Source organism: Agelaius phoeniceus, chromosome 1 (assembly GCF_051311805.1).
Source record: "Agelaius phoeniceus isolate bAgePho1 chromosome 1, bAgePho1.hap1, whole genome shotgun sequence".
In the NCBI taxonomy this organism is placed as follows: Eukaryota; Metazoa; Chordata; class Aves; order Passeriformes; family Icteridae; genus Agelaius; species Agelaius phoeniceus.
The window spans coordinates 61,541,393-61,569,363 of record NC_135265.1 but is presented as its reverse complement, the minus strand read 5'-3'; the positions used below and the strand labels follow the sequence as shown (position 1 = coordinate 61,569,363).

The following is a 27,971-nucleotide window of genomic DNA, read 5'->3' as shown; positions in this document are numbered from 1 at the left end:
CCTACCTTTTAGCCCACAAATCCAGTCTCCGCCCTCATTAAGGATATTTTCCTCCCCATACTTACCACACTTCTTCCAATTCCTCCTACAAATAGAGAAGTCTACACTGAAAGCAAGATAAAGGACAGTAACTGCTGTTACTGTTAGGTTCAATTTACCTACTCCTTGTATTATATCAGTCCACAGGAGTGCAAATCAAAGTACAAAAAGGGAGATATAATCTTATATTTAGTTATCAAGACCTATTTATTGCACATAAATCTTAGGATTAAAAAATTGGCCAACGAAGAACCATGTTGCTCCAACAAAGTGCTGTCAGCTTTAAAAAATCAGACAAATCTGCACCTGTTCTGGTCCAGGACTGCAGGAATACTGCTCTACCAGTATAAAGAGACTGCAATTCAGGTGAACTTATTTGGGAGGATGTAACAGTAGGGAGTCTTGATCCTCTAAGGCTCTGTAAAGAGCTCTCAGAGCAGTTCTGAAGCTGATGAAAAGGTAACTAACATTTGACATATTAAGACAGAAAGGGGGATTTGCTAAAGCTGCCATAAAAGAAGCAGTATTGTTGAGCTTACAGTCATCCCCACAGAATTATGTTGTACACTTGAAAGAAATTGAGGGAAGAGAAACAACACACAATCTGTAATCCTGGGGAAAAAAAAAAAAAAAAAGGTAAAACCACTTATTTAAAGCTTGATCACTACCTGGTCCAGTGGAACTTCCACAAGAGTATCTTCATCTTCTTGCACTTCAACTGCCCCCCACATTTCAGACCCCTCTTCTCTGGCTTTGTAAATATCTTCACCTATAATGGGAAAGATACAGTGGAAGGAAGTGAAGTCCAATGGTGACACAGTGTGGCTCAACTACTGAACTGCACATTTAATTTTGTTCCTGAGAACAGCTTTCTGAGCTGACCCATCATTCCCCATACAGTTCTTTCAAGTCTTCAGCCTCCCATTGCTGTCAATTGGTTTTTCTTTCCTTTTAACAACAAATACTTACATACTACACCACTTGGGGAAGGGGGGAAAAAAGGCAAAGGGAAAGGGAACTGAACAAAATCCTGGATCTGAAGTTCCTTCACTCTGGGCAAAGGTCCAGAGTGAATCCGAACTAGATGCATTACAACAACAACAACATAACACTTCTGTTTCTACAGTCAATTATAGTATCCTTTAATAATAAGCATTACAATATACATCTATCAAAAATTTCAGTCTCTGAATCAATAACAAACATGCTGAATCAGGTTAGGGTTAAAAGATTAAGAGAAACAGTTGGATTAGCTCTACTCCTCAACTCTGGGCACATGCATGTAGAGCTATGGCTGAAAGTCTGCATCCACATTAAAAGGCATGTACTCCTGGAATACAAGGATTAACTGTTACATTTTGCAGAGATTTTACACCATTAGTTTAAGTAATTTCTTTTCCCTGAGTATAAGAAGTAACTCGGGGTCTTTGAAGTTTCCAGCACAAGTCTTATGGTATCAGCTAATTAGGAAAGTGAATATAGGTACATACAGAAAACAACTTCCAAGTGATGCACAATCCTCTGTATTTTCCCCTGAACTGAAAACAGCCCAGAAACTAAAGGCACAAGTTACTCAAAATCATCTCTCTCCATTGATCTAGAAAGATGTGTCCATATCCAACATAATATGTAACTACAGTAAGAAAGACAAAAAAGTATTTCCACTGTTTCTGACTGCCTCCTAGTTCTTCCTTGCTAATGTCAACTGACCATGCAAATTGATCTACATTGCTGCATGCTGTTAAATGAACAGCTTTAGTGTAGCACAGAGCCACTTTGGGGGAAATTAATAAAATCCCAAGACCTAGAGAAATCCAGAGTCCATCCATGTAAAAAGTCAGCACTGACTACTCCAGTAGTTTTCCAGTTACTTTTTCATCACTATGAGAGCCAAGGGAAAAGTTTGCCCTGGGAACATGTTCTGAGGCACCATACTGCTGCAAATGGCTGACTGGAGGGGAGGTGCCAGATGGCCTTGGACAGTGGCCTGACAGCCACTGCCCAGAGGACCAGAAGTGAAGGCCATTCTCCCAGAAATGAAGAGGCAGAAATGGGGGTTTCTATGGTACATCACAATGAAATTCCAAAGTGGAACTGCTGGGTGCATCTTAGGAGAAAGATTTCCTGATGGACAGAGCACCTAGAATACCCAGGCATCAGTCCTGCTGGAATGCCCCCACCCTATCAAAAGGTCCATACTACTACGTCCTCTGAAAGTAACCCTGTTGGAAATAACAGAGGGGTCTTAGCATCATTGCTTGGACTCCTATCCTAAATAACTCAAACATATTTTTCAAGACCTCATTTTTTACTTCATATTAAAATAATAATTTTATTTTTTAGTTTCCTTTTTCTTGGGATTTACTAAAACGATGCATATGCATGGATGTTCCATTGAAACCAACAAAGGACATTCAATACTTGATAGCAGTATGATAAATCTTGGACAATCTATCTGTATATATCTCATTACAAATCCCCTTTGACCCAAGACTTGTTTGGGTTTTTTGACAAAATCAGCAATAAAAACATGGAGTGGCTGAGAATAACAAAAAAATGCATCTGAACAGATGCTACTTGTACTTTTTCAAAGAATCAATGCACTTCACATTTCCCATTTTTCTGAGTTCTCTAAGAGACAGAATGTTCTGTTTCTCTTACCTGGTATTATCATTGCTGCCTCTCATCACAGGCACTTGAGTTATAGATTTCCACCATATTCTGAGAGGAAAACGTGATGTGTTCCCTAAAAGCCAAATGAAGACTCTCCTATTTCAAGGCTTTTCCTTAAGTATGTAAGAAAATAACCTTGCCCTAGATTCCTTGGCTCACTGAACTACAGAAGGTCAACTCAGTGTCTGAAAGAACTGTATTTAATATCACCATCCTTCCATTTAGGCTCTGTAATAACACCTTTGCCTTCAAGGTTCCCAAGTCTTTCAACCAAAATGGGGACTGTCTGGCCTCTAGAGGTAAAAAGGATTTGGGTGCAAAGGCAGTGTTCATCAGGTTTTTACTCCAGGGCAAAAGGAGGAGTACAAGGGAGATGAACATGTGTTAGCCCTGGAGGCCAAATCCACTCAAGAGCTGAGGATTCTCAATTTTAAAGCACCTCTTCTTAGAAGAGCAGATCAGGCTCAGAGTTGTGCTGAACAACCCAAGGAGACAGACTTACAGTATTTTGAAAAACACTTACTCATGTAACCAGAAGGGAGCAGGAGAGAGGAAAGAAGACTGTAAGTTTCAGTAAGGAATCATATTTCTCATTTAAAAGAGAGTGCCCAAAAAGGTAGTAACAGCAGGATTTCAATAAGCAAAATCCAAAATCTCCATGGAATTTCCTCCAAGCACTTTCTAGCAGGTGTTTGCTCAGAAAGCTGGTCATAAATGAAAAGATATTAGTTGAAAAGAACTCTGCACAGCATCTCTCAGGGATACCACTGTTCATTGCACAGAAAGTATTCTCAAGAGAAACAGCACTCCTGTTCTTCCACAGACTGAAAATATTATTTAAGGAAAATAGAACATTTACAACAAAAGGGAAATTAATTATTTACCTCTGCACAAACATAAGAGAATGGAAGACAGATGTCCAAAATACATGTACAGTCAGGGACGGAATTAAAACACTTAGGTCTGAAATGTGCCAAAACAGATGAAGAAAAAAATGACACTACCTGAAAAATGGGGAAGTTGTAATACTTGCACAAAAAATTCCAAAGGAAATGGCAAGGAATGCAATTAGTCTTACATTAGGACACACACTGTTGTCTTTTGTTACAAAAAGTGAAAAGAAATACAAAAATTGCAAAATAATTTACATAAAATTAATTTGAATAAATGGAGCATTATGAAAATAGCTTAAAATGTTAACATTATTAGCATTGCTACTCTACAGCCAGAAGTATTTACACTTTCTGCATGTGAAGTTACAAATATCTGGAGGATGGAAGCTTAGTGAAAGGCCAACACATTTCTTGTTTGTTTGATTCTGTGTCAAGATCTTGTCAACCGGAGTTTGCAGATCACATTAATCACAATTATCGGTGCTCTGAGTTACTTCCAAGGAAATGTTTTCAGTTGGGTAACTTTGCCTCATATTTTATAGATAATGCTTTTTGGTTTAGGAAAAAAAAGTATGAAAAAATCTTATTGATGCAATATTTCACATCTCTGTGTCTGAATCATTAGTCAGTTTCTTCACATGTCTCTAAGGGAGAAAAAACAGAAAAGCATTCTAGAAAATGCCATAAATTACATGAAGAACCATTTTTGCAAGTCTCCATCCTGTATTGTTGTGGGCTTCTATTGCAATCTCTGTTGAGGCAGAAATATGTGGTGTACCCTGCCAAAAAGAAAAATTCCAGCACTTCCATTAAATGGGACATTTATGACTACTCCAAACAGTTCATACAAAATTGTGGATTAAACATGCTCCTCTTTTATGAGTCAGCTCTCATTTTCTTGTGACTCAAACTACCTGAGAACTGACCACAGACAGGGCCATGGCAACACTGGGGCAGAAGAGCTCAGAAAGGGGGTAAGAAAGGAAGGTGTGTCTCCCCACAGGATTGCTGGTAAGCACAAACACAGGATTTATTTCAGTTAGGTTCTCGGTTCTCCATGCCACAGCACGTGCAGCTTCTGTCAAGAGGCCAAGCAAAATATTACTGAAAGTTTCGTGATCTTTTGTGGGGATATTTTTCCATGGTGTCCAGACAAAAAGAAGATACTGGAGTTTTTCAAGTTTTGCCAGTCACTGAGTGACAATAGACTACCTTGAGCCAAAAATCACCACTATTTTTTATACCCTAAACAGAGAGAGCTAGGTAACCAAAACATCTCCTGTTATTTCTGATTATCTTAAAGCAGGGTCATATTCAGCAATTTAGGTAAAAAGGGGGAAGAAGGACCTGCAGAAGGGCAAAGAACAGATCATTCAAAAGGAGCATCCAGGTGGAGAGAGAATATGCAGAGGCTGGAGGATAGAGACACTGATGGAGATGATGAAGGCACAGTGATGTTAGAAAAAATATGTGGAATGAGGAACTCTATAAGAGAAAATCAAAAGATGAGGAAATACTGGTGAGAAAAAGGGAAGCAACAGGGTCCAGTGCACTGACTGGAAGGCAGAAAAATGGCTTTTAGGGAGTCGAAGAGTAGAAGCTTGAAAGAATGAGAGGGGGGGAATAAACCAAGTCAGCAGGTATCCAAGCCAATTTAAGCTTCCTAAAAGAATCTTCCTTCAGGAAAGCCTGCAAAGAAGAATGCTGTTGGACTACTACCTGGTATTGAATGTCTGTATTCCGATGTTACCACACACACAGAAGTGCAGCAAAAAAAACCAGCAATGAAAAAATGCTCCTTGTTTTCAGGCAGATATTTTTACTGATTTTTTGTTCATATTTATTTCTTTAACAAGCAATACTTATTAAGACTCCGGAGAGTGGTAAGAGCTCTTACAGGATTTTTTGGTTTCACGCTGAAGAGATGAACAAAAACTGCAGCCCTAAGTGCTTTCCTATGGAGTATCTTCAAGAGTTCTGCTCTCTCCTGCCTCTTTTCCAGCTCCATCCCACAGAGAGAAAGAGTGATGAAATCTCAGGAGGATCCAGATGGCTTAAAGCTCTGAATTCCTTGAAGTCTTGTCAGGGTTACCAGAAAAGGGAACATTTGTCGCCTGGTAACAGCCTTGCCAAGGAAAGGTAACTACTTCCTCAAAAAAGTCGTGGACCAACTCAACCTCCCCCAAGTAAATTGAAATGATACAGGTGTTGAAACACTGGCACCTACTTTATGGCCAACCTCTACAGCTAGGAGCAAGGAAGCCACACAAATAGTAAGAACAAGAGAAATTTCCAGCTGAAAAAGGCAGTGAAATTACAGGAGCAGGATGTTACCACTACACTTAGTCTTTGGTAATCAGGTCCAGAGGCTACAGGTGAGAGAAAGGCACTGTGGTCAGGTTTGGATGAGAACCTTGGAAAGGATAATGACTGGTAAACAGGGAGTGAGGTTTCTGAGTTTGTACTTGGCCAAGGTCTATCTCAAAGTAAGCAGCTCAGTACTCAGCTGCTTTCATCAAAGATAGAAGGTGCTACTGTATTCCTGCAAAGCTTTTCAGCTCTTTGTTGCAAATGAACTAATAAAAACAATTCATTCAATTTAAGAGTCAATTTAAGACAATTTTAAGACTTCCTAATGACTTGCACAATGACTCTTAAAAGTCAAAGATCTTCATTTTGAGAGTTACCTACTCTGTCCTGGCCCTTACCCATGCCAGTTCTTGCTGGCTTTGCAGCCCTGGAGAATTCATTTGTGTGAAAGAGATTCTGCTGCCCATTCAGGAGAATTTTCCAGCTATTTTCTAGATCTTTTTTACTTCCTAATCTCCTGATAGGTACAGAACAGGTAAGTTACCAGCAAGAGCAAATTTATAAATGCCCCAAAAGATTTCGACTAGCAACATTTCACTGGTCACATTTTAGTAGTTGTCTCAACACAGAAGTGTTCAGTGTATTGTGCATTCAGTTCAGTATGTAGAGAAAGAAACCACAAATTGGTGCATGTATAAGCAAGCAAGTCCTGGCTAAAATGGAAAGATCATTTTCTGTTTGATGCCATTCAGTATTTCAGCTGTAATTCTTTTTCTACACTTTAATAAACAAGGTTATATGACTTTATTAAATACCAATAAAAATTATATATTAAACTAGCTGATAAGAAATCTGTACTTTTAAAAAAATTAAGCACAGGAATAAATAGCTTTTATTTAAGCTCCTTTTGTAAACATCCTTAACTATGAAACATTTATTGCAGCAAAAATTAAAAAATTATAGAGATATTAATGCATTTCAAATTTTAAACTGATTGAAATTTAGTAGTAGAAATTTTAAAAGTAATTGTAATAATACTCTGCCCTGAATATTTTGTGGAAATCTGAGGCATTTACTATGTGCAAACCCTATAGGTAAGGAAGGAAGTTAATATGACTATAAAAAAACTTAATGTGACTTACAACAGAGGCTGCATCATAAAAGCAGTAAGTAAAATTAAAAACAAAATGTAAAAAATTTAAAAAGTGGCTCATAAAATTGAATAGTTTGCTGTGAGGAAAAAGGAGGACATCTGTTTATGCCTGCATACAACATAATTTTATATTCTTGTTTTGTGTTTGTTTTGGGGTTTATTTAATTTAAAAGCATGTCTGTTGAACAAGACCCATTTCCAACAAGGAGCCACTGCCTTCATGATAGTTCTGCATGTGTCTTCATGCCTGTGACTCCTGTCATCAAAATGCAATGGAATTGAAAAGAACCTGCTAGCAATATACATATGAAACTGTTGAGAATATTAAAAAGTACATATTTTTCTTCCCTTGATACTATTGCAGCCTCAAGTTTTTAAGCAATTGTTTCCTCTCTTTTGAAAATTTTAAATCTATAATATAATTTGATGCTATTAGAGAATGCTGACATCTGTTTACCTCAACAGAAACTGCAAAAGGTGCTTCTAGAGGTTGCCCTTGTATGCAGCACTCTCCCTTACTGATAGGAAATATGGTAATGCTGGAGCAAAGGAAAAGCTGCCATAGCTCAGTCATCATTATACATCAACAGCGACAAAAATAAAGGACTGACTGTCATAATACAAGGGTTTTTTCTTCCCTCTCCATGTTTTGGCCCTTCATCCCACTTACTCTCCATGTTTCTAAGCATCCAATTTATTAATTGATTTAAATTATAGATCATGAAGGAAGCCCATTTGCACTTTTAAATTAAGAAAGCAGTTCTCATTCAGCCACATTTTTTTAAATTCCGTGCCTGTTACATAACTCAGCCTTCTCTTGAGTACAGTTGTGTGCTAGGGGCTAAACTGTCACTAAAAAAATGCAAAAGTGTGGGAACTCAGCACATCACTCCGGATGTCCAGAGTTGCCAAGAGAACCCTTGGGGGGCTCAGAAATCCTGGAATGTTGCCAGGAGCGTCTGGTGGCTTGACTTTGATCCCTCTAGGGATGTGCCACCTGTTTGAGGACATGAGAGTCACTTGGGAATGAATGGTGCAGGAATGATGTATTTACAGGGTGAAATATAGATTTTAGGGTTTTGGTTCAGGGGGGTTATGGAGACAAAATGGAGGGATCAGGGCGTGTCTTGTCCTTCTTCTTTCTTCTTCTTGTCATCCATTTTCTGTGGTGATGTTGGCACTTGGGGATTGGTCCATGGTGAAGGTGCACTTGCTAATATGGGTGAAAGGTATTGGGAAATAAAGGTAAATATGATGTACGTAGTTTTTAGTATAAAAAGACACGACTGCCCCATGGGTGGTCAGAGTGCCCTTGGCTGCCTTGCAGGTCAGACCTCTGTTGGACAGAAAGAAAATTCTGTAGATAAGAAACAATAAACAATCTGAAGACCAAAAAACTGAAGAGTCCAGACTCGCCCTTTGAAGTGCGGGCGGCCCCAGAACCATCCTACACGTGTCTGGGCAGAGCCGACCGGACACAAAAGCCCTGAAATGTCTGTCCTGGTCCCATCATTCCAAACTTTTACACCCTCCTGCTAGGAATTAAGCAGCATGCTTTCCTGCTGATAAGTATGTATTTTCCTATTTAACATTTTGTGAAGTATTCACTTCCCTAAAAGCAAACTCAAAGAAACTCGTGTGTTTTAATAAAGTGGCTGCAAGATTTATCATAATCTTAGTTCCACACTGGCATTAGAATGCTCTGGCTACCATGATCCAGCACTGTAACAATACACAGCTACAGCAAAAAAGGGTTCTCATTTCTTCATACAGATTTGTCTCCTACTATGCAAGGAATAAGCCAGCAGGTCTTGTAAAATCTCTGCAAATGAGAAGCTCTCTCTTTCTTCAGCAGTCTTTTCATCTGCTTTGACAATACCAGAATGATATGGTCTGTGTTTTAATGGCAGATAGGTTTTTAATCTTAAAAATTGTCAGCAGGAAAACACAGACAACAGTTTCAGCTCACAATGCAGAGTGGATATTCAGCAGCCCAGGTTTGTACTCTTTGGCAAGTTCATCATTTTACTGAAACCAATTCAGAGCAGGACAGCAATACCTGGGGTTCTGTGCAGCTTTCCTTATTTACAAGGGTTGGCCTTTTTCTTCCTTTTTTTTAGCCATTAACAAACCCAGGAAACTGAGATGACAGCTAACTCCTAAGACCTCATAATACTCAAAAATAGATCTGAAAAACTGTGGAATGGGTCAGCCCATGTCCACTCTATGACTTCTCCAAATCACAGAAAAAGCTCAAACTCCACAGTCTATTAACTCTAGAACTTCTTTTATAGTTTATGTAGGGAGTTACTTCACAAGCCATGTGACCACAATTAAACTACTGCATTTGAATGGAATAGGCTTTAAATGAGGGCTCTCCCCTCCAAGAATTTTCTGCTACACTTCTGAATTTGCTTCTTTCCTGATCAACTTCCTACACATATTCTTTACACAATGTGGCACAGACCAATAAATTAATAGGTTCAGGGGGGGTTTGGTGGTTTGCCATCTTTTTTTATTCTTTTTTAAACCTCAAAACAAGCTGCTGATAATTAAATATACCTTTGGTGTCACTTTCATAAACCCAAATTCTGCTGAACCAGATGCACTAGTCTAAGCTCTAAACCTCACATTTCTAATTGCAATTACTGTTGCATACCATATATTCAATGTTATTAAGGCTTCTATGAGTGCAGTGGAAGCCTGATCATAACATTAATAGTGTGCTTTACAGGTTACAAACACCAAAGCATCAGCTCATAATCTACTCAATTTGCCCTGAGAAGGGGTGAATGTAAGTCTTGCACGAAGAGCTTTCAACTCTAAGAAATCATCTTGATTTAAGAGGATTATGACATGGATCAGTTGTAATATAAATTGCATGCTGGTGAAATTCTCAGTGTATAAAAAAAAAATTCAAAGTAAATATACAGCTAGCCCAACTAAACTCAGTTGGAAGATTAGGTTAAGACTTAACACTGTGTGCATAATTCTTCAGAAGAAGAATTAAGACCCAGGAAGCAATCACTTTCAAACAGTCTAGCACTCAAAAGAAGAATCCATGCAATGCTAAATTGGCAGGGGAAAGGACAGCAAAGAATACAGGATACATTTGCTACTATGAACATTTTCTTCTAATCTATTTCCATACACCCCAAAAATGCATGTGTAAACTCACTGTGCAGTTTATTGGTTTCAGATTAAAATTAATTAATCACTTATCAGTGATAGCCAAATGCAGCCAGCTAAAATGCCAAAAGTCTTTTTCACTGTCCATCAGGAAAAAATAAAATTATAATAAAAATTAAATAAATTTCCCAAGATAGTGACAAATGCTTCCCTTACTCAATCCAAAGCCTTTGAGTTTGAAGGACTGTTTTGGAATAAAACTGCAAAGCCGATTTAGGAACTGCAATGAGCCTTCAGAATAGACAGTGGAGCTGTACTGATCAAAACAGCACTTGGGAGTCACCATTATCACTGTGTTCCTAGAGCTGACTTCTGGTTCTCCATGAAGAGTAAATCTCCATTTCAGAATAAGACTCCTCACTCTAAAATGAACCTGAAAATGTCATCATTCAAGGCAGCAAGGTAGCAATTACACACCTACTTCATATATCCAGTACTTCAGCATCTGGTCTAAACTAGATTTCTAATTTCACTGTCAGTGTAGAGAACAAACCAATCTGAATACCAGCTTGTAAGGTATTTTCATCAGCAGCCCCACTAGTCACACAGCCACTGTGGGGGTCAGTCTCACCCTGAGACAAGGTGACAAACCAGGACAGAGTAAGGGAGATTCTCTGCTGACAGGGAGACTTTCAGAGCACTAAAAGCACACACATGAGGAGAAGCTTGAACAGCCTGTATTCTGCCCTTTCAAGCTGCACTGGATGTTAACGCAGCTCTCCAGTGTTTGAAGAGGTACTGAAAACAACAGGTGAAGCAGTGCCCCCAGAAAAGGGAATGTACCCTTTGCCTGTCCTTTGAATCCCAGCATAATGTCCCAGCAGCATAAGTCCTTCCAAACCCGAAGGGAAGTATGACAGGTCCTGAGCAAACGTGAAAACAAAGCATACAGAGTAAGTACAAGTATGCACACAGCATGTCTCACTGCCAGAGGAAGCCGTGCCCACTTATTTGTATTCTGAAACCCAGAGGCCCAGTATCTTTAAACATTAACTTCAGTGGACGTTTTTGTTTTGTTAAAAATGAAACAGCTCTTTGTTTTTTAACAAGATTTGTCCAGTTTGCCTGTTAGCTTTCTTTCCTGTTAGCGTTCTTTCCTTTTAACTAAATTAAAAATTCTTGTTCCACAGCTGTAGCACAGCATTCACATTAACTTGTAATGAATGATTAAAATGAAAAAAAAAAACAAACCCAAACCAATATTCTTTGCTTTGTTGAGTTCTCAACACACTTCCATGTCACAGACATCTTTTTCACTAAAAATCCTTTCTTTAGGATTTTCCCTTCTGAGAAGCTAAGGCCTCAGAAACAAAGTGTAAACAATGGTTATCTGCTGCTGTGGAATGCAACAAAGGGATTTTTGATTGGGCCATCTTGAATGTTTATAATTAATGACCAATCAAGACAGAGCTATCTCAGACAGAGTCCGAGAGAGCTGCCTTTTGTTATCATTCTTTTCTATTCTATTCTATTCTTAGCTAGCTTCTAAGGAAACCTTTTCTTCTATTTCTTTTTAGTATAGTTATAATGTAATATATATATATATCATAAAATAATAAATCAAGCCTTCTAAACATGGAGTCAACATTCTCGTCTCTTGCCTCATCCAAGAACCCCTGTGAACACTGTCACACTTCCATAATTTTAATACTAAGCACACTACAGTTGTGCAGGCTATGCTTAAAGGCTGCATGGCAATAAAGAGAACAAATTATGAAACAAACTAAGCATCTGAGATAGTAAATAAAGGAAAGAAAAATTGTCTTTATGGTATCAAAATGACAAGGTAAAACAACAGTTAAAAGAATCCAAAGGAAAGCAAAAAACCTTGGGGGAAAAAATCAGTGCTGATATTAAAACTCACCAATCCCCCAGCTGTTAGAAAAATCCAAAAATTAATAGTATCACCTGAGGATTGAAGTGGTGGTATTTAGGAAAACCCTGATGAAAATGCTGATGAGGGAGAATAAGTCTCTGATGAAATGACTGAACCTCTAGGTCCTCATCTAAAAAGGAAGCAGTTCTAGAATTAAAAATGATACCCATAATTAAGACTGAAGTGTTCAAAGGACCTCAAGGAGGTCAGAAAAAAAAAAAAAACATGGTCAGAACTACTCCCTGGGATGCCTTGCAAGTGGCAAACATACAGGAAAAATATGGATGAAAACCAGGGGAGTTGGAGACAGGATTTGTTGAGAGTAAGTCTCTCAGGAGCAAGTAGAATATTGCTGGATGGAAGTGAAGGTATGGATCAATGAAAAATGCACTGTCTGTCCATTTTTGCCAACTAGAAGAGAAGAGGGAGACTCCTTTTCCCTGTGATGTTACTGGGGGATCTAGGAAAATCCTCCTGGGGAAAAAATTAATCATAAGAGATATTTTACTGCAAAAATTCTCAATTTTCATGGGCTGTCCTTTCCTGATGAAAATCACTTTGCCAGATAATTCAGGGCTGAAGATGAGAAGGAGTAGGAGAAGATAGAATACTAAGAAATTCTGCAAAGAAAGGAGGTCATATGGTAAAATATTGACTCCATGACATTATTTTCATCGATACTGCCACTGATATAATTCAACTTGATAAAACAGATATTACATACAGAGGCATAAACATTCAAGTAGGGAAAGGCAGAAATATAAGTATTTCATTGATTTTATTAAATTTTCCTGAATATTGCAAGGTTGGCATATTTTTAATTTTATTTCCATTAAAAGGCGTTCTTGGTCTCCCAGAGCCTTAATAAAATCTTCTTTCAACCTCTCTCCTTTCTCTACTACAACCTAAATTTCTACATGAGAAAAGGACCAAAACATGTAATTTACTTCTTCCATATGCTGAAATTTGCACACGCCATCCCCTTAATTTAGACCACTATTCACTGTATCATAAGGAACAATCTGTTAAAATATGTCCACCTAGAGTTCAGTAGTCTTTGAATGCTAGATAAAATCATTCTATAAGGCTAGATACTGGGAGCCAGGAGTCTTACTAAACCTAGGACTGAGCCTATCAATCAACCCCATTCAATAATCCTCAGGGTTGCATATTGGGCAGGAGGAACAGAGGTTATGGAAAGAGCAGGACCAGCTTCTATACTCACATGGTCATCTCATGAAATATTTACCACTATTACAAGGCAATGTACGGACACTTAAACGATACATCCCAATCTCAGCAGAAGTCAATCCTAGTATGTTAAGACCTCTATTGAAAGAAGCCCCTATAACTTTAAAAATGTTTTCAGTAGGGTGACAAGACCAAATAGAGAAGACAAAGACAAGACAAAGAGGAGATGTAATGCATAGTGAAGTGTTACAAGATCCCCAAGATGACTTTTCCTCTTGGGCAAGACTCTTTCATGACACAGTAAACCATGCTAGGGAAATGGGCTGGGAAACTCCATCCTGGAGAACAAACTTGGGCCTTTCAGAGGGGCCCAAAAACTCAAGTGCAAAGACTTCCTGAGTGCCAGGTGAGGACTTTTAAACATACCTTGCCTGAGACAGAAGAAGGATCAAAACACCCCTGAAGCAAAATGCGCTGTGGAGGACAGCGATAGCTTTAGGTACTCCCCATGCAGCTCTCAGGCAACAACCAGAGAACACTTAGTGAAAAGAGTGCAAGGGGGACGCGTGAAAAAAACAAAAGCTTTCACAGAAAAAAACATACCTGCAACCATTTGAGGAGAGGAAAAGAAAAATAAAAAGCTCACTAAGTGCTGGAAGAACTTTAGGCTTTATCACCTGGTGCATTATAGCCTATCAATTTACTTACCAGTAGGCCTAGAAAACATCCTTTGAAATATGTGATTGATAGAGGACCTCAAATTTCACTAAACACCCCAATGGATGCTGAGAAATTAGACATAAGTTTTAAAAGAAATAGGGCCCATGCACCAGACTTTATTGAACAAAGTAATTTCTGTTGTACTGCCAAAGTCTGTTTATGTTTACCTGGGGAGAGACAATGGACCCCACACACTCTTGCAATCACAGAATAGGGAGAAAATACTTTAGGATACAATATCTTTAAAGGAGACATTTGGCAACTGCCTGATGGGAATATTTGATCATTCAGGCCCACAAAAAGTGGCCTGAAAAGAATGAGAAAATTTATTCAACATCAAATCGTTTTAAGCATGTACTGACAGGAATGAAATTGGTTACTGGACTGTTAGCTGTCACTAAAAACAGGTATACTAATGCCAAAGCTATTATTTCAGGGCCCTGTAACTGCTTTTCCAGTCTTCCTGTTCCAGATTACACACAAATTGATGATGGATTACTCCTGACTAGCATGATGGTATAGCACTGGGACAGAAAGCAGGGTATCAAAGGAATTTTTCATATTATTATGAAATTATCAATCTTATTATACCCAAGCAACCAAGATGGTGGAGCATGCTGATGATTTGTTGATAAGCTACTATACACTTCATGCATCTGGATGGGATAAAAGGCTTCCCTCTGTATTATATGAGATAGATAAATGACAAGGACCATGGTATAATGAGGACTTCTGCAATGCTGGCTTTCTGTCAAGGGCAGTCTTTGACAATGAGGGTTGGCCAGGCAAGGGATACTCCCACAGCAGCATGGCTCACAGCTCCTACAGCCTGCCTGGCCTGAGCTTCAGGTCACTCTATCTTGAGGTGTGACCAGAACAGAATGCACAAAAGACAACAGCTTTGCAGGAGGTGACCATTCGGAGTCATAGTAGGACCTTTTCTTTTAACCACTTCCCTACAAGCTACCAAAGTTCTGACTACAGTGGAGCTCCCACACTGCACTGAGTGACTGAGTCAGAGGTGAGTGAAAAGTCTTTAATTTCTCAAGAGTTAGAATCATAGGATAATTAAGGTTGGAAAAGACCTTTAAGAACATCAAGTCTAACTGTCAACCCAGTACCACCACCATGTTCACCGTTAAACCTTGTTCTCTAGTATGATATCCTTACATTTTTGAATATTTCCAGGGATAGTGACTCCACTACTTCCCTGGACAGCAGGTTCAATGTTTTACAATCCTTTCTGTGATGAAATTTTTCCTAATAGCCAATCTATGCCTCCCCTGGTGCAACTTGAGGCCATTTCCTTTTGTCCTGTTACTTCTTACCTCAGAGAAGAGATTGAACCACACCTGGCTACAACTGTCCATTCCCACTTTTACTAACAGGTCTTTATATATGGAGGTAAAATAGAGGATCACAGAGCTTCTCCAAAAGTACAGTTGAGCTCATACCACACAATCCACTGCCTTGAACAGCTTCTCCTAGTTACACAAGACCCACAAAGCATAGAAAAGCTGAAGAGAGAAGCAAACAGTCCTTCAATAAACTTAGAGGCTTTCCAACCAATTCTGTCAGCAGGTGGAGTAGCAACAGCATTACACAGAGACATAAATATTTCCCTATATATGTTCTATCTATGAAATATGGCTGCACATACATACATACATATATAATTTTTATATATATTTTAGCTCTTTAAAGAAATGGGGCGAAAGGGAATATCACACTATAAGATAACAGTTTTTCAAAGAGGATGTTTTTGCCTAAATTTGCAAACTGCTGCCCCTGCTGTTACAGCACAGAGAAGGGCAAATTCTGAAAGGGCCCCCAGCAGCTCTGCTGCAGGATTAGTTAGCTACCAGCTAACTGGAGCTTCTGTCTGTGTTCCTCCCCGAGGCTCTAGTTGTTTTTTTACACAGAACCAGGCAGGTAATCAGGGATTTGCAGGGACAGTGAGGGGTCCTTCACATCATTGCAGAACACTAGCTCCTTTTCTTCACCTTATTGCAGGGCAGAAAAGTGGGAAAATGGTGAAAACATATTTATTTACCTTTACCAAAAGCATAATGATAGAACCATATGAGCTTAACTTCCAAGGTATAATAAAAATCACACAATGCCTCTTGTGCTCTGTAAATGAAGCCAGGAATGTAGTGGCGATGCACAGGTGCATTTCCTAAGCAGAAAGAACTTTGGCAATTCCAGTTTCACAGAGTAAATGGACAATTCACTAACTATTCAAACATGTTATTCTACTATTTCACTGGTTTAACTGAAGACCAAAAGCCACTTTGCTACAACAGTGTTTATCTTAGTACTGACCATTATCCTGAAGGATTCCTGGGGAAGCTTTTACTGTCTGTTTTACTTTTGTAGAGTGGTTAGAAAAGTGTCGTCTGGACACAGAACTCTCTGGATTCTGGCTTTTTTTGTCTTTTCTTTTGGGAAGCTGAGGCGAGGAACTGTGTTCTCCCTGGTCAACAGATCCAATTGTAGACTTAGACTGCCTATCATTTCCCTAAAAAAAAGAGGACATAATTATCAGTGGTGCAAATTAAAAAGCTTATTTTCTTAGATTTCATTAAGGACTGGTATCAGGTGTTAAAGAGCTATAGTAATTTACAATTAGTAAATTTAAGTGATACCTTAAATTATCCAGAGAAGTATAACTATCTTATGAACTTACTGTATGATTTGACCAATTAAATTTTCAACAGCTTCCAGGAGAAAAATCACATATTTATTATAAGGAAATAATGTTTCATTTAATGAAAAGAATGGCTAGATGAATCTATGCATGCATGCATATTATATGCAGCTATCTCTCACCTATATGTGTGGACAGCCACAAGATAAAACACATTAATATGACTGGTTAATAAATCACTGTCTGTGTAAAAGAGACCTGGGCATTATTCCGTGTCAAGAGAAGCTGGAGGAGAATGACAGCCTTCACAGGGCAGTAACACATTCAGTGGAATGTGAACACAAACTTCTTTGTTTTATTGCTTACTTCTTTTTAGTGGCTCCAGAGACTTGGTTTTTTTTGTTTTGTAAAGAGTGAATGGACATGATCAACTACCACAATTATAATGACAGACTGTGAGTCTGATTCCCTGTGTCTTGTACTTGTACAGCAAACTGCACTTGTGAAGAACTGGTGAAAACAGATACTTATATTCTGTTTTGGAACTAAAATTAAATTCACAGAGGACTCTTCTTGTAGCAATGTGGGGTTAGGCTCTTCTCCCAGTCAACAAGAAACAGGACAAGAAGAAAGGGCCTCAAGATATGCCAGGGTGGTTCAGGTTGGACATAAGGAAGAATTCCTTCACTGAATCAGTGATTAAGCATTGGAACAGCTGCCCAGAGAAACAGTGGAGTCACCATTCCTGAAAGGGTTTAGGAAACAACTAGACATGGCACTTGGTGGTATGGTTTACTTGACACAGTGGTGATAGGTCAGAGATTGAACTCGATGACCTTGGGGGGTCTTTTCCAGCCTTAATGGTTCCCTGACTCATTTTGTACACATATAAATAGTTTAACAGGATACAAAGCAGTGAAGGATCAAGCTCTCTATGTAGTGGTTACCTAGAATAAAACATCAAATTGCAAACTGGTTTAGGACCTTTTCCAGACTCAGAGTTCAGAAACACAGTTTTCTGCAAAATGTTTTGTGAAAGGTTCTGTGTTTTTCCTTAAGGTATATAATTTGAATGAATAAATAAATAAATACACAAATGATCAGGTTTATAGGAAAGACCTCAACCCAGCAGCTGGTCTTTGCTATGGAAGCTTTTATCAAAAACAAAGCAGCCCTTAGCACAACAATATTTTCTCAGATTTCTTCCAATTGACACTGCAAATAGCTACAGATTCATCAGGCTTTTATAAGCATGCCACCATGTGGCTGTGAATTTTTTCTCTTCAGATTTAATTAAAACCCAAAGGACAGGGGTTTTCTATCTGCCAGATTTTAGCTGAATTAGAAATTTGATACTTACACTGCCTTTAGACTTTCGAGATCCCACACTTGGAGGTAGTACAGAGGTTTTGGAACTGCAGGAATAAGCCATATATTAGAATTGTGCACCCTGTCACTGGCACAGACACTATGTATCTATAATCAAGGCAGATAACACCAAGATGACTATGGCAACAGAGATAATTGATTTTTTCACTATGTGTTTTCACTAAGCATCACTTGTTCTGTTTACTAGACTATGTTTAAATGCATAATAATTAACTTATTCAACAAGTGCATTACCCCACAATGCATACTTTAATATACCAAAACCTTGCAGAGCAGTATCCAGTGAATTACTATGTGAATTCTCCTTACAATTTCCATTTCTTTCCTCTTATTTCAATGAAATGGTTCTAAATTCTCATGTTTTCCAAAGGTAGAAAAAGCACAAGTTTCTCCTTACGGACACCCAGTTTAGGACTCTATTATGTGATTGTTCTAGCCTACAAAAAATAGACCCAAACATAAAACAATCTTAAGGGAGTATATCTTTCATAAAACATTACTAACCAAGAGTAGACCTAAACTGCTGATTCAGCTGTACACATTTGTATCCCAAGGAAAAAAAATTAGGATTACTTTGGCTTAGATTAATTTTTCTCAGATGCTAATTTTTGATACATGATCAAGGGAATGCTTATGAGATGGTCTCCTGAATTTCCATTTCTGCTTTTGTTATTTTTATCTCAGCTTTCTCAGAAGCTGACAATGAAGTTTTGCATCCATACTAACTCATGCATCATTCTTGGAATAATAATTTTGTACTTTACTATTGACACACACAAACACACAGGAGTGCATCACACACCTTTAGAACTTACCCCTGTGGCCTTCTCATTGTAGCTTTGGACAGCAGATCACCATATGGCAATTTCTTAAACTTTTCTCTACCCACTGCAACATAAATTTGCCCATTCTCCAAGTCTGACCCATTCTGAACAAGTTTTCCATCTACAGTGTAGAGTCTGAAAAATATAAAAATGCTTATTATAATAAACCTTAACAATCAGTTAGGTGCGTTAAGAGCACTGGAAGCTATGTTAATCTAAACTCGCTAAATATATGTTGCATTTCCAGATATGAAACCCAATAAATTACAGCACACACCATACAATGATGAGCAACTAAATTTTTTAAAAAACCCAACCAAGCAAAAAAAACAAAACCCAAAAAAAAAAACTCAGAACAAACAAACCACCAAGGAAAACAGCAAAGTAGCTTCTAAATCACAGCTTATATAAAACTAACAAAGTATGAAGTGCTATAATAGATGAAATACATAATTTCTGGAAAGAAATAAATTTCTTTTTATTTCTAAGATCTTCAATATCTTTTTCCTGTTACTTTGGAAGGCATCTATTTCAAGAGCTCCTGACCCCCTCTCCCACCAAGTTCCACTACAGATTTCTATCTGTGCTCAGGAAACTATGCAGTAACATGGGAAGAACAGGGCATTCATGACTGAAAGCCCTGTCCACCTAACACAGACTATGCCAATAACATTTCATTTATATTGTTACATTGTGTAGATCAGAAGATTGGAACCTGATGGGAACAACAGGAAATACAGTACTACATTAAAACAAGAAGCCATGCATCTTGGGCACATACCAATAATGACTGTGTCTATTACACCAGGTGGATTTTCACCATTACTTCTTTTTGAGAAGAAAGAAATGCATCAGGGACTGCTGGGGGGAATTTATTTCCTTGTCAAGTTTGTGATTTTATTTTAGCACAGTCAAAACAGTGAGTAAGGAGGAACATTCAATAATAAATTAGCTCTTTCCTACAAAGCATGGCTCAAAACTCAACAATATTTATATTTAATTTAAAAGTCAGCAATAACAACTTTCATTAAAGTCTTAACTGCAGGAATGTGGAATGGCTATCTTAACTGCCTTTCTAGAAGCCTTCTAGCTATACTAGAGCTATACTATGTACAAATTTATAGACATAAATTTCAACACAATGCAAGGAGATGTAAAAAATACACACAACGATACTATGAACATTTGGGGAAGAATATCAGGAGGCTACCTTGAATACACCCTTGACTTATAATGTGCAAAAATTTTCAGTTTAATAGAGAAAGAGCTTTTAAAAATCATACATGTGGTGGCATAACCTTGAATAAACACAGAAGAAACTAATGTACTTTACTGAACCAGGGATCACAGAATATCTGAGGTTGAACAAGATATCTGGGGACCACCTAGTCCAATCATGCCTTGCAGAGCAAGAGCAACAAGAGTAGGTTGTTCAGGACTGTCTCTAGGTATGTTTTGAACACATGCAAGGATGGAAACTCCAATGCCTCTCTAGAAAACATGTTCCAATATATGATGACCATTACTGTAAGTTTTTTTTCTTCTGTTCAAGTGAAATTTCCTTCTCTCAGTTTGTGCCCATTGCCTCTTGTCCTATCACTGCGCACCAGTGAGAAGAGCCTGGCTCTGTCTTCTTCACTCATTCCCACCAGGTATATACACACATTTAAAAGATCCCCCTGAGCCTTCTCTTCCTCAGGCTGCAGACTCCCATCTCTCCTCACACTACAGCTATCTTCAAGCCCTTCCTCTCTGTGGCCCTTTGTTGCACTTGTTCCTGCATGTCCATGTCTGTTTTATATTACACTCATAAAAGTACCCTAATTTTTTGTGTGTCTCCTGCCACATGGGAATACGTTTCTAAGTGCAAAGACTGAAAATTTTGAAAGGTGGAATTACAGATGTTTTAAATCTGGATCACAATGCTGCTTCCTTGAGAAGAGGTATGCTAACTCTGGAGCACCTCGTTCTTATTACTTATATTTATTTCAGAGCACAAACATTTTACAGGCATGCCAGCAATTCAAAGAGCAATTTATGTTTCACTACCACAGAGTCAACATCAGTTACACACAAACAATGAAAATAAAACAAGCTATCAGAAAATCAGCAGGAAGCCTTTTTCTGAATTAATCTCGCTGTGTTCTGCTAGATTGCACTTCACTTTGGGAACTTTTTCACAGGGGAAAAACCAGCAAATCAGTGTACCACAGCTTAAGAATTGTTTATATATTTGTATGGGGCTGCAGATATAGAGGGGTACATACAAAATAATTGGGGTTTTTTTGTTCCTGATTGTTGCAGACATCTTTTTATGAAAATCCTTTTCTTAGGATTTTTTCCTGCTGAGAAGCTGAGAGGTTTCAGCAACAAAATGTAAACAATGGTTATCTGCTGCTGTGGAATGCATCAGATGTGTCTCTGATTGGCCCATCTTGAATGTTTACAATTAATGGCCAACCACAGCCCAGTTAGCTTGGACTCTCTGTCTGAGATGCAGACCTTTGTTATTCATTCCATTCTATTCTTAGCTTAGCTAGCCTTCTGAGATGAAACCCTTCCTTCTATTCTTTTTAGTATAGTTATAATGTAATATATATATAATAAAATAATAAATTAAGCCTTCTGAAACATGGAGTCAACATTCTTGTCTCTTCCCTCATCCAAGAACCCCCATGAACACTGTCACACCTGATCTTTCATTTTGCTTGTGCTTTAATGTTATATTTAAAGTGCACAAGTTGTTTGTTTAGTATAACTCAAAAAAATGTTACAGATTACTAGCAATCTTTAATTGCATTTCTCATCCTGAAAATTATAATCACAATAGCAAAATCAAATATAATCAGTCTCTAAAGATGAAAGTGAAATCAAAAATGTATTTTTTAAAAATGGATCTTCAAACAAATAACTAACTAAATGGACTTAACAAGTACAAACAAGTTTTGTGACACAGATTTCTGAAGCTACTTTTTTACAATTTTGGAATTTTTAAGCCACAATTTTCACCCACCCACTTTGCCATAACCATTCACAGACCAGCTGGGGTCTCTCTGGCTTGTATTATGTAACAAAAATGTCCTTGTGGTCACTTCTGAGGATGACCTAAGTTTGCCTTGTGACATGTCAGTGGACTTCCACTTTCCCTCCTGAATCCAAGCTAAAAAGTGGCAGCCAAAAGAAAGCAAGCATACCAGCTGAGAAAGGGAGATAGCAAAGACACAATTTCTGGGACAATATCCCCAAATTCCCAGCTGCTGATGCACATCAGGTTGCTGCACCCCATCCCCATCAACAAGCTGGAAAGCAGAAAAGCTGCTTTCCCATCATCTCCCCTCTCATATTTCATGCTTGCATTTCTAGTCTGATCAGGGTGAGACTTGGCTGCTTTTTAAGTCCTTTAATAGGACATGGAAAAGACAAAAGCTGCCCTGTACATAATACAGGTTCTTGTAAGTCCACTTATGCTTCTTTAATGAGAAATTACATCTTCCCAGCATCAGTGGTCTTACCAGATCTCCCCTAATGCTAACATAGGTTCAGTAAACCCCAGCAAGTAATGTGTAACTTACTAGAGAACTATGATCACTTTACTAATGGATTTAATATGTATTTCTAATATTTTAAAGAAAAGAAAATGAAAACTGAGTTAATAGAAAACCAGCAAGAGGAAAAAATTAAATAATTTAAAATGTCATGTACATTATCTTATTTTTGAAGGATTAAAGATGAGCACTGAAGGGAACATCTCGAAAGGAATCTTAGTTATATATTGAATGCTTTCATGTACAACATTTAGTTTCACCAGAATGACACCAAGTAATGAGACTAAAATGTGAAAGATTTTTAAATGGCTAAACAACGTGAGAGCAGAAAGAATTGGTATGTTGTAAATGTCTTTTCTCGCTTTGTTCACTTCTCAATTACACTAGAGGAGACCCAGAAAGCTTCAACACATGCAGGTTTACTTTACTGCGAGTGAAAATCCTAAGCGGCCAGCTAATAGGAGCAAAGAAGTTCAGGGCTGAGAGAAAAAACTTGATGAGAGCTAATAATATTCAATAGCATTACCTTAATCTTCTCTCACCCTTATCAAACGGGAAAGCAAGCAGAACTAAAAGACTACCTCATCTGCACTGTTTTGAGAAAGATTTTGCAAGCTTAGCATCAGACATTGCATAGGCTGTGAAGAATGATTTTCCACAAAAGGTCCTTTCCCACCTGATGAAGAGATTTCTGTAATGTGCTCTGCATGGGGCCACACTGGAATGTCCGTAATTTGCTTGCACACCTTGAGAGCCCACTTAAACTGCAATGTTTCTCACGGACATCACATCTATCATTTTGCTCCAAAACTTATAAAAACTACCAAATGCCATTTTAGGTAACTTATTTTACATTGTAAAAGCCTTAAGGGACTGAAACCTAACTATCCAAGAGGTGACCTTCTATTCCTCGGATACCTCAACAACTCAGACCAGCTGAGATATTGGAACTGGCAAACCCCAACAACAACTTTGGCTGTGGCTTTTATTAAGAGGCTGAGGGCTGAATATGAAGCACACCCTAGTCTTGCCCCAGGTATGCAAACCCCGGAGAATCTATAATATTCTCCTTGAAATTGTTTGCCCCAATGAATTTAAAGAACTATCAAAATTAAAAAGTAACACACATCACGGACCTCACATTCCAAACATCTTCACCAACTTTACCATGCTCATTTATTTCATTATGACACATAACTTATTTATTAGTACTAAACGTGTTGCATTATTATTGTATTATTACAGGCCTGCTAATTAAATAAATTAATAAATATTAATTTTAAAATAACAGTTCAAGCACATTGCAGTTATTCTTTTTTTTAATAGCAGTAGAAATGAAATGTGAAGGTTTCTTAGATTCAACGTATTTCCACCTTGTGGCCTTCTGATGTATTTTAATTTTCTTACAGTGAAACTTCCCATAAAATAGGAATGACCCATTATATCTACCTATGGAGTTTTAGAAACATATCTAGGAATATAAAATGTATCTTGCAAATATTTGGCTTCCTTATACCTGTGAACAGCTCCACTTCTGAGGGTAACTTTTCCTGTCACCATTTCAAGAATATGGTCCCAGTGATTCAGTGTTTTCCTGGGAATGAGGAGGCGCACTGCAGGGCTAATAAGGTCTCCATTAGCAATCAGGCTGAAATAAAGCAAAGTAAAATAACTTGGAGGAGCATTTTAAACAAAGCTCACCTGAAGTGAACATAGTACCACCACCACCCCTGAAATGGCAACCCACTAAGTGAAAATTCTACTTACAAAATAGTGTAGGGCTCCTGGAGAGGCTTTCGAAACCGTGCTGACACAGTGATCCTACTGTGAGTAACTGGCTTGACCTGCAGGAATAAAAGAAGAATTAGAAGTTACACAGTCTTTATAGTCAGAAAAAGTTTACCCTGACCACCATCAGCAAGTGGGACAGCATGTCTTTAAAGAATGCATTTTATTCCATTCCAGCTTCACCTTGTACATAGCACACATAATTACTGCTGCAGGTTTATGGGTGTGCGAGTAACAGCCACAGCACACCACAGTGCACCATGGCATAACACATGGTTTGCACTGAGGAGACAGAATTGTATGGACATCTCTGGTTTTCTACAGATCCAAAGAAATACTCCCAAATGCTATTCTTGCTGTCTTAGTCTTTATTGATCATAACCATGGTGCAGGCAATTTAACTATCTCCTCTTTTTAACAATAAATGACATTGCTAGGTCCCTCTGCTATTATAATAACTACTTTTGGTCTTGTACAGGCCTTTAATACAAATCCATCAGTAATTTATAAAGATTCCTGAATACTTTGCTCATTTTAGAGCAATGACTCAAAAGTGAGGTGAACTGCAGGTTTTAGCCTTCAGAATAATACATAGGCTACTTAATTCCCAGAATTATGCCTTATACTCTTTTGAAGGGACACTGCATTGAGATCAGCATTAATGTTGTTATTCTGAACAGAAAGTTAAAAAAAGGAAAAGGATAAAGCCAAACTCCAAAATCATTAGGAAGATTTCTTTTTAATTCTTCATCATTAGCAAATCAAAATAAGGTGTTAAATCCAAACAAACATTCAAAAGTTATAGTACATGCATTTACAAGTTCACTACATTTCTAAAAAAAAATACCATAGAAGCTTAAAGGATTAAATAGCTGGTGTGCAGAGAGACATGCTTTCAAATAGATGTAAAAAGTTTATTTAAACTGGCAATTTTCCAGTCACCGTGAAAAGCAGTCTAATGACAAGTATGTTGCAGTTTTATCACACTCTGTGCTAACTTAACTAGTGTTTCTCATTTAATTTGTGAGAAATGGTCTGAACTCCAGGGCTTTTAGTGTTTGCTTGGATTTTCACACAAACTCATTTAGTAATGACTAGAATGCTTTCCAGTTCTTTCTTGGGCATACACTGAAAAGAAAGTTGCTCAACCTAGTAGATATTCCCAATGGGCTAAAAATTATTATTAAAATAATGAAATCTGATTTCCCATATGGGTCAAAGAATGTCACACAGCAAATTCTGCACCAAGCACAATAAATTCTGGAGGTGAGATAGCAAACTTAGGAGAAAGAGAACCAACAAAACAAAAGCAATAATGGCACTCCTTAGTGTACAATCATTTCAAGTAAAATACAGCAACAGGTAAATCTGTTGAACAAAATCTGTCTTCAATGTCAGCTGAAAAAGAAGCATATTTATTCTGAATTCAACTCACTTCAACTTGTTGTGTTTTTCAAAGGCCCTTGTGAGCTGTGTAGCCCTGTCAAACATTTGTGTTTTGAGAGACTCAGAGGACATAAAAGCCCATAGTGGTTATGGATGGAGAAAGGCTGAATCAACCTTTGCACAGCTCCATAGACTAAAAAGACTAAACAGGAGCAATCAGCCCTAGAAGGGCATGGTGATTTGAAGGTCAGTGCAAAGAGATATTTTGGCCAGAAACATCTACAAGAGAAGACACAGCAAGGAAGATAAGCAGACTTCTGGCATGGCTGGGGACCTTCCCTTTAAGCAAGCAATTCACAAGCCATTTGCGTTTACTCAGACCTATTTTGTAGATGCATGTTTGTTTTGGCCTCATACAAAGAGAAATTTTGTACTAGACATACATACACTAATGCCTAAGGTAATTGCAGTTCACAGTCTTGCTGTCAATTCCAGTATGATCTGTATCAGGTGAAAGATTCACACCTACTACTACAGGCTTGGAAAGAGAGTAAGAGGTTGCTATCATATACCTCATTAGGGGAGGCAAAGACATTTCTTGAGAACTGCAAAGTAACTTAGGAGCTCAGCCATTCTTGCAGAAACATTAGAAGCATATTCTTCAGAGCATAACTGGTCATTTATGTCACCAAAATTTGAAATGAATATTTATTGGAAAAAAACGAAAATAAACTGCAACATCTGAAAACATTTCTGTTGTTGCTGTCAGCCATTAAAGGGTTATTTTCTCAGTGTAAGCAATCTAATAAAGAGCTTCAGAATACACAGGGAAAAAAGTAACTTTCTAAAGGTTATGCTACTGGAGGCTAAGACAATACTGATTTAGTTCCATATTGTCAGGTCCTAATGTTTAGACTCCAAACACTGAAACTTGGATGCCCTTACACCTTTCTTTGTAGCTGGTAGGTTGCCAGGATAATCCCCTATAAAATATCCAATACATAAACAGTAAAATTATAATCACTTTTTCTAAAAGTTGATTCCATATCCATTCCTGATGCTCACTTATGCTGCTCAAGCTCTCCCACAGTCTTTCCAAACAGCCCATCAAATTAAGTTCTCTGATGCAGTCTGCAACACTCAGGTTCCAATGCTCCACACTTCACTGGAATAGTTAGAAAGCATTCACTAAGCATAAAGAAGCCCTTTAGGATAGCCCTAGGTGTGTCCTACCACTTGGTTGCTCCTGCAGGCTGATGAAACCATTAATTTTGGTGTAGGCTACTCAGAAGGCCATCATGTGATTGCACAGAGCCCACTCACCAGACCCTGGAGAAAACAATAATCTGACAGATGTTTCGAGCCCATTTATTGTTTGAAGGATTGTATTTCTGCCCCTAGGAGATACTGAAGCATCAACTTGGAAGTTTGTCTTTTATGTTGCTCTCTGAAGATCATTAGTATTTCTGGCAGCCTTCTGCCCCTTACAAGTTTAGGCTTGTTATTAAACAAACAAACTGCGGGGGATTATAACATGGGACCAGCTTGGGCCAAGACTGCTCTACCTAAGCATGGCCTAAACTGGAACAATATATAAACTTGCATTGTTTACCTAAGCCTGTTAAAATCAGGCTGGTCTTGCCTCTCACATGTTTTTCTGTATTAAAAAAAAATGAAGATAATATTTAAGTGCAATAATACATGTGATAAAGTGAAACTACAAAAATCAGTGCAAGGAAGTATGCTCTGAAGTCATATTTTATAAAGATCACACTGCACTGTGATTAAGAAAGGAAAAAAAAAGGTAAGAAAAAACCCACTAGTTCCTATACTATACACGTTTCTTTTCATTAATCTTACTGTTCTGTTTGTAGAGTTTAGGATAACTTCTGTCTGATCAATGTTAAACTATTTATGGTCATGAAAAGCACAGCACCCAACTTCAAAACACAGAAGTATACATTAATAAAAGACCAAGTGCTCAGCCACAGTAAATCAATTTATTTCCTTTGAGGTATATGGAGTTCCAGGAAACCATGCCAGTGGAAGACCTGGGTCCAGGGGTTAATTAAAGAATACATAGTTCTGCTCCTATTATGTTTGTAGGAGGCACCACATTGTTGCAGTGTCTGGAATATCCTGACCCCTCTGGCACTGCAGTGTTACATATTAACAACAAAGTGGTCCTGGGTGAAAGTTTGTGCTTACATTAAGAGACCAGCATCACTAGCCCCCTAACCCCTTTATTTTCTTTTCATTTCAACAGCCACATTCTCTGATTATGTACATCAGCATTTTCCTATTTACGTCAGCAACTGCAAGCAGATTTGCATTAATCAGTGGTC

General features: G+C 38.0%; 1 protein-coding gene across 2 annotated transcripts in view; it reads right to left on the bottom strand.

The window, feature by feature from the left end:
• Positions 1 to 27,971, bottom strand: part of DCDC2 (doublecortin domain containing 2) — a 56,457-nt gene that overhangs the window by 14,667 nt on the left and 13,819 nt on the right. For both annotated transcript variants that reach the window (XM_077180024.1, XM_077180030.1), the window contains 6 exons: positions 24,220 to 24,296; positions 23,969 to 24,100; positions 18,899 to 19,042; positions 18,055 to 18,109; positions 16,370 to 16,565; positions 708 to 808 (listed from right to left, as the gene is read on the bottom strand). In XM_077180024.1, the coding sequence (XP_077036139.1) occupies positions 708 to 808; positions 16,370 to 16,565; positions 18,055 to 18,109; positions 18,899 to 19,042; positions 23,969 to 24,100; positions 24,220 to 24,296 (705 nt within the window). The remainder of the gene's footprint in view (positions 1 to 707; positions 809 to 16,369; positions 16,566 to 18,054; positions 18,110 to 18,898; positions 19,043 to 23,968; positions 24,101 to 24,219; positions 24,297 to 27,971) is intronic.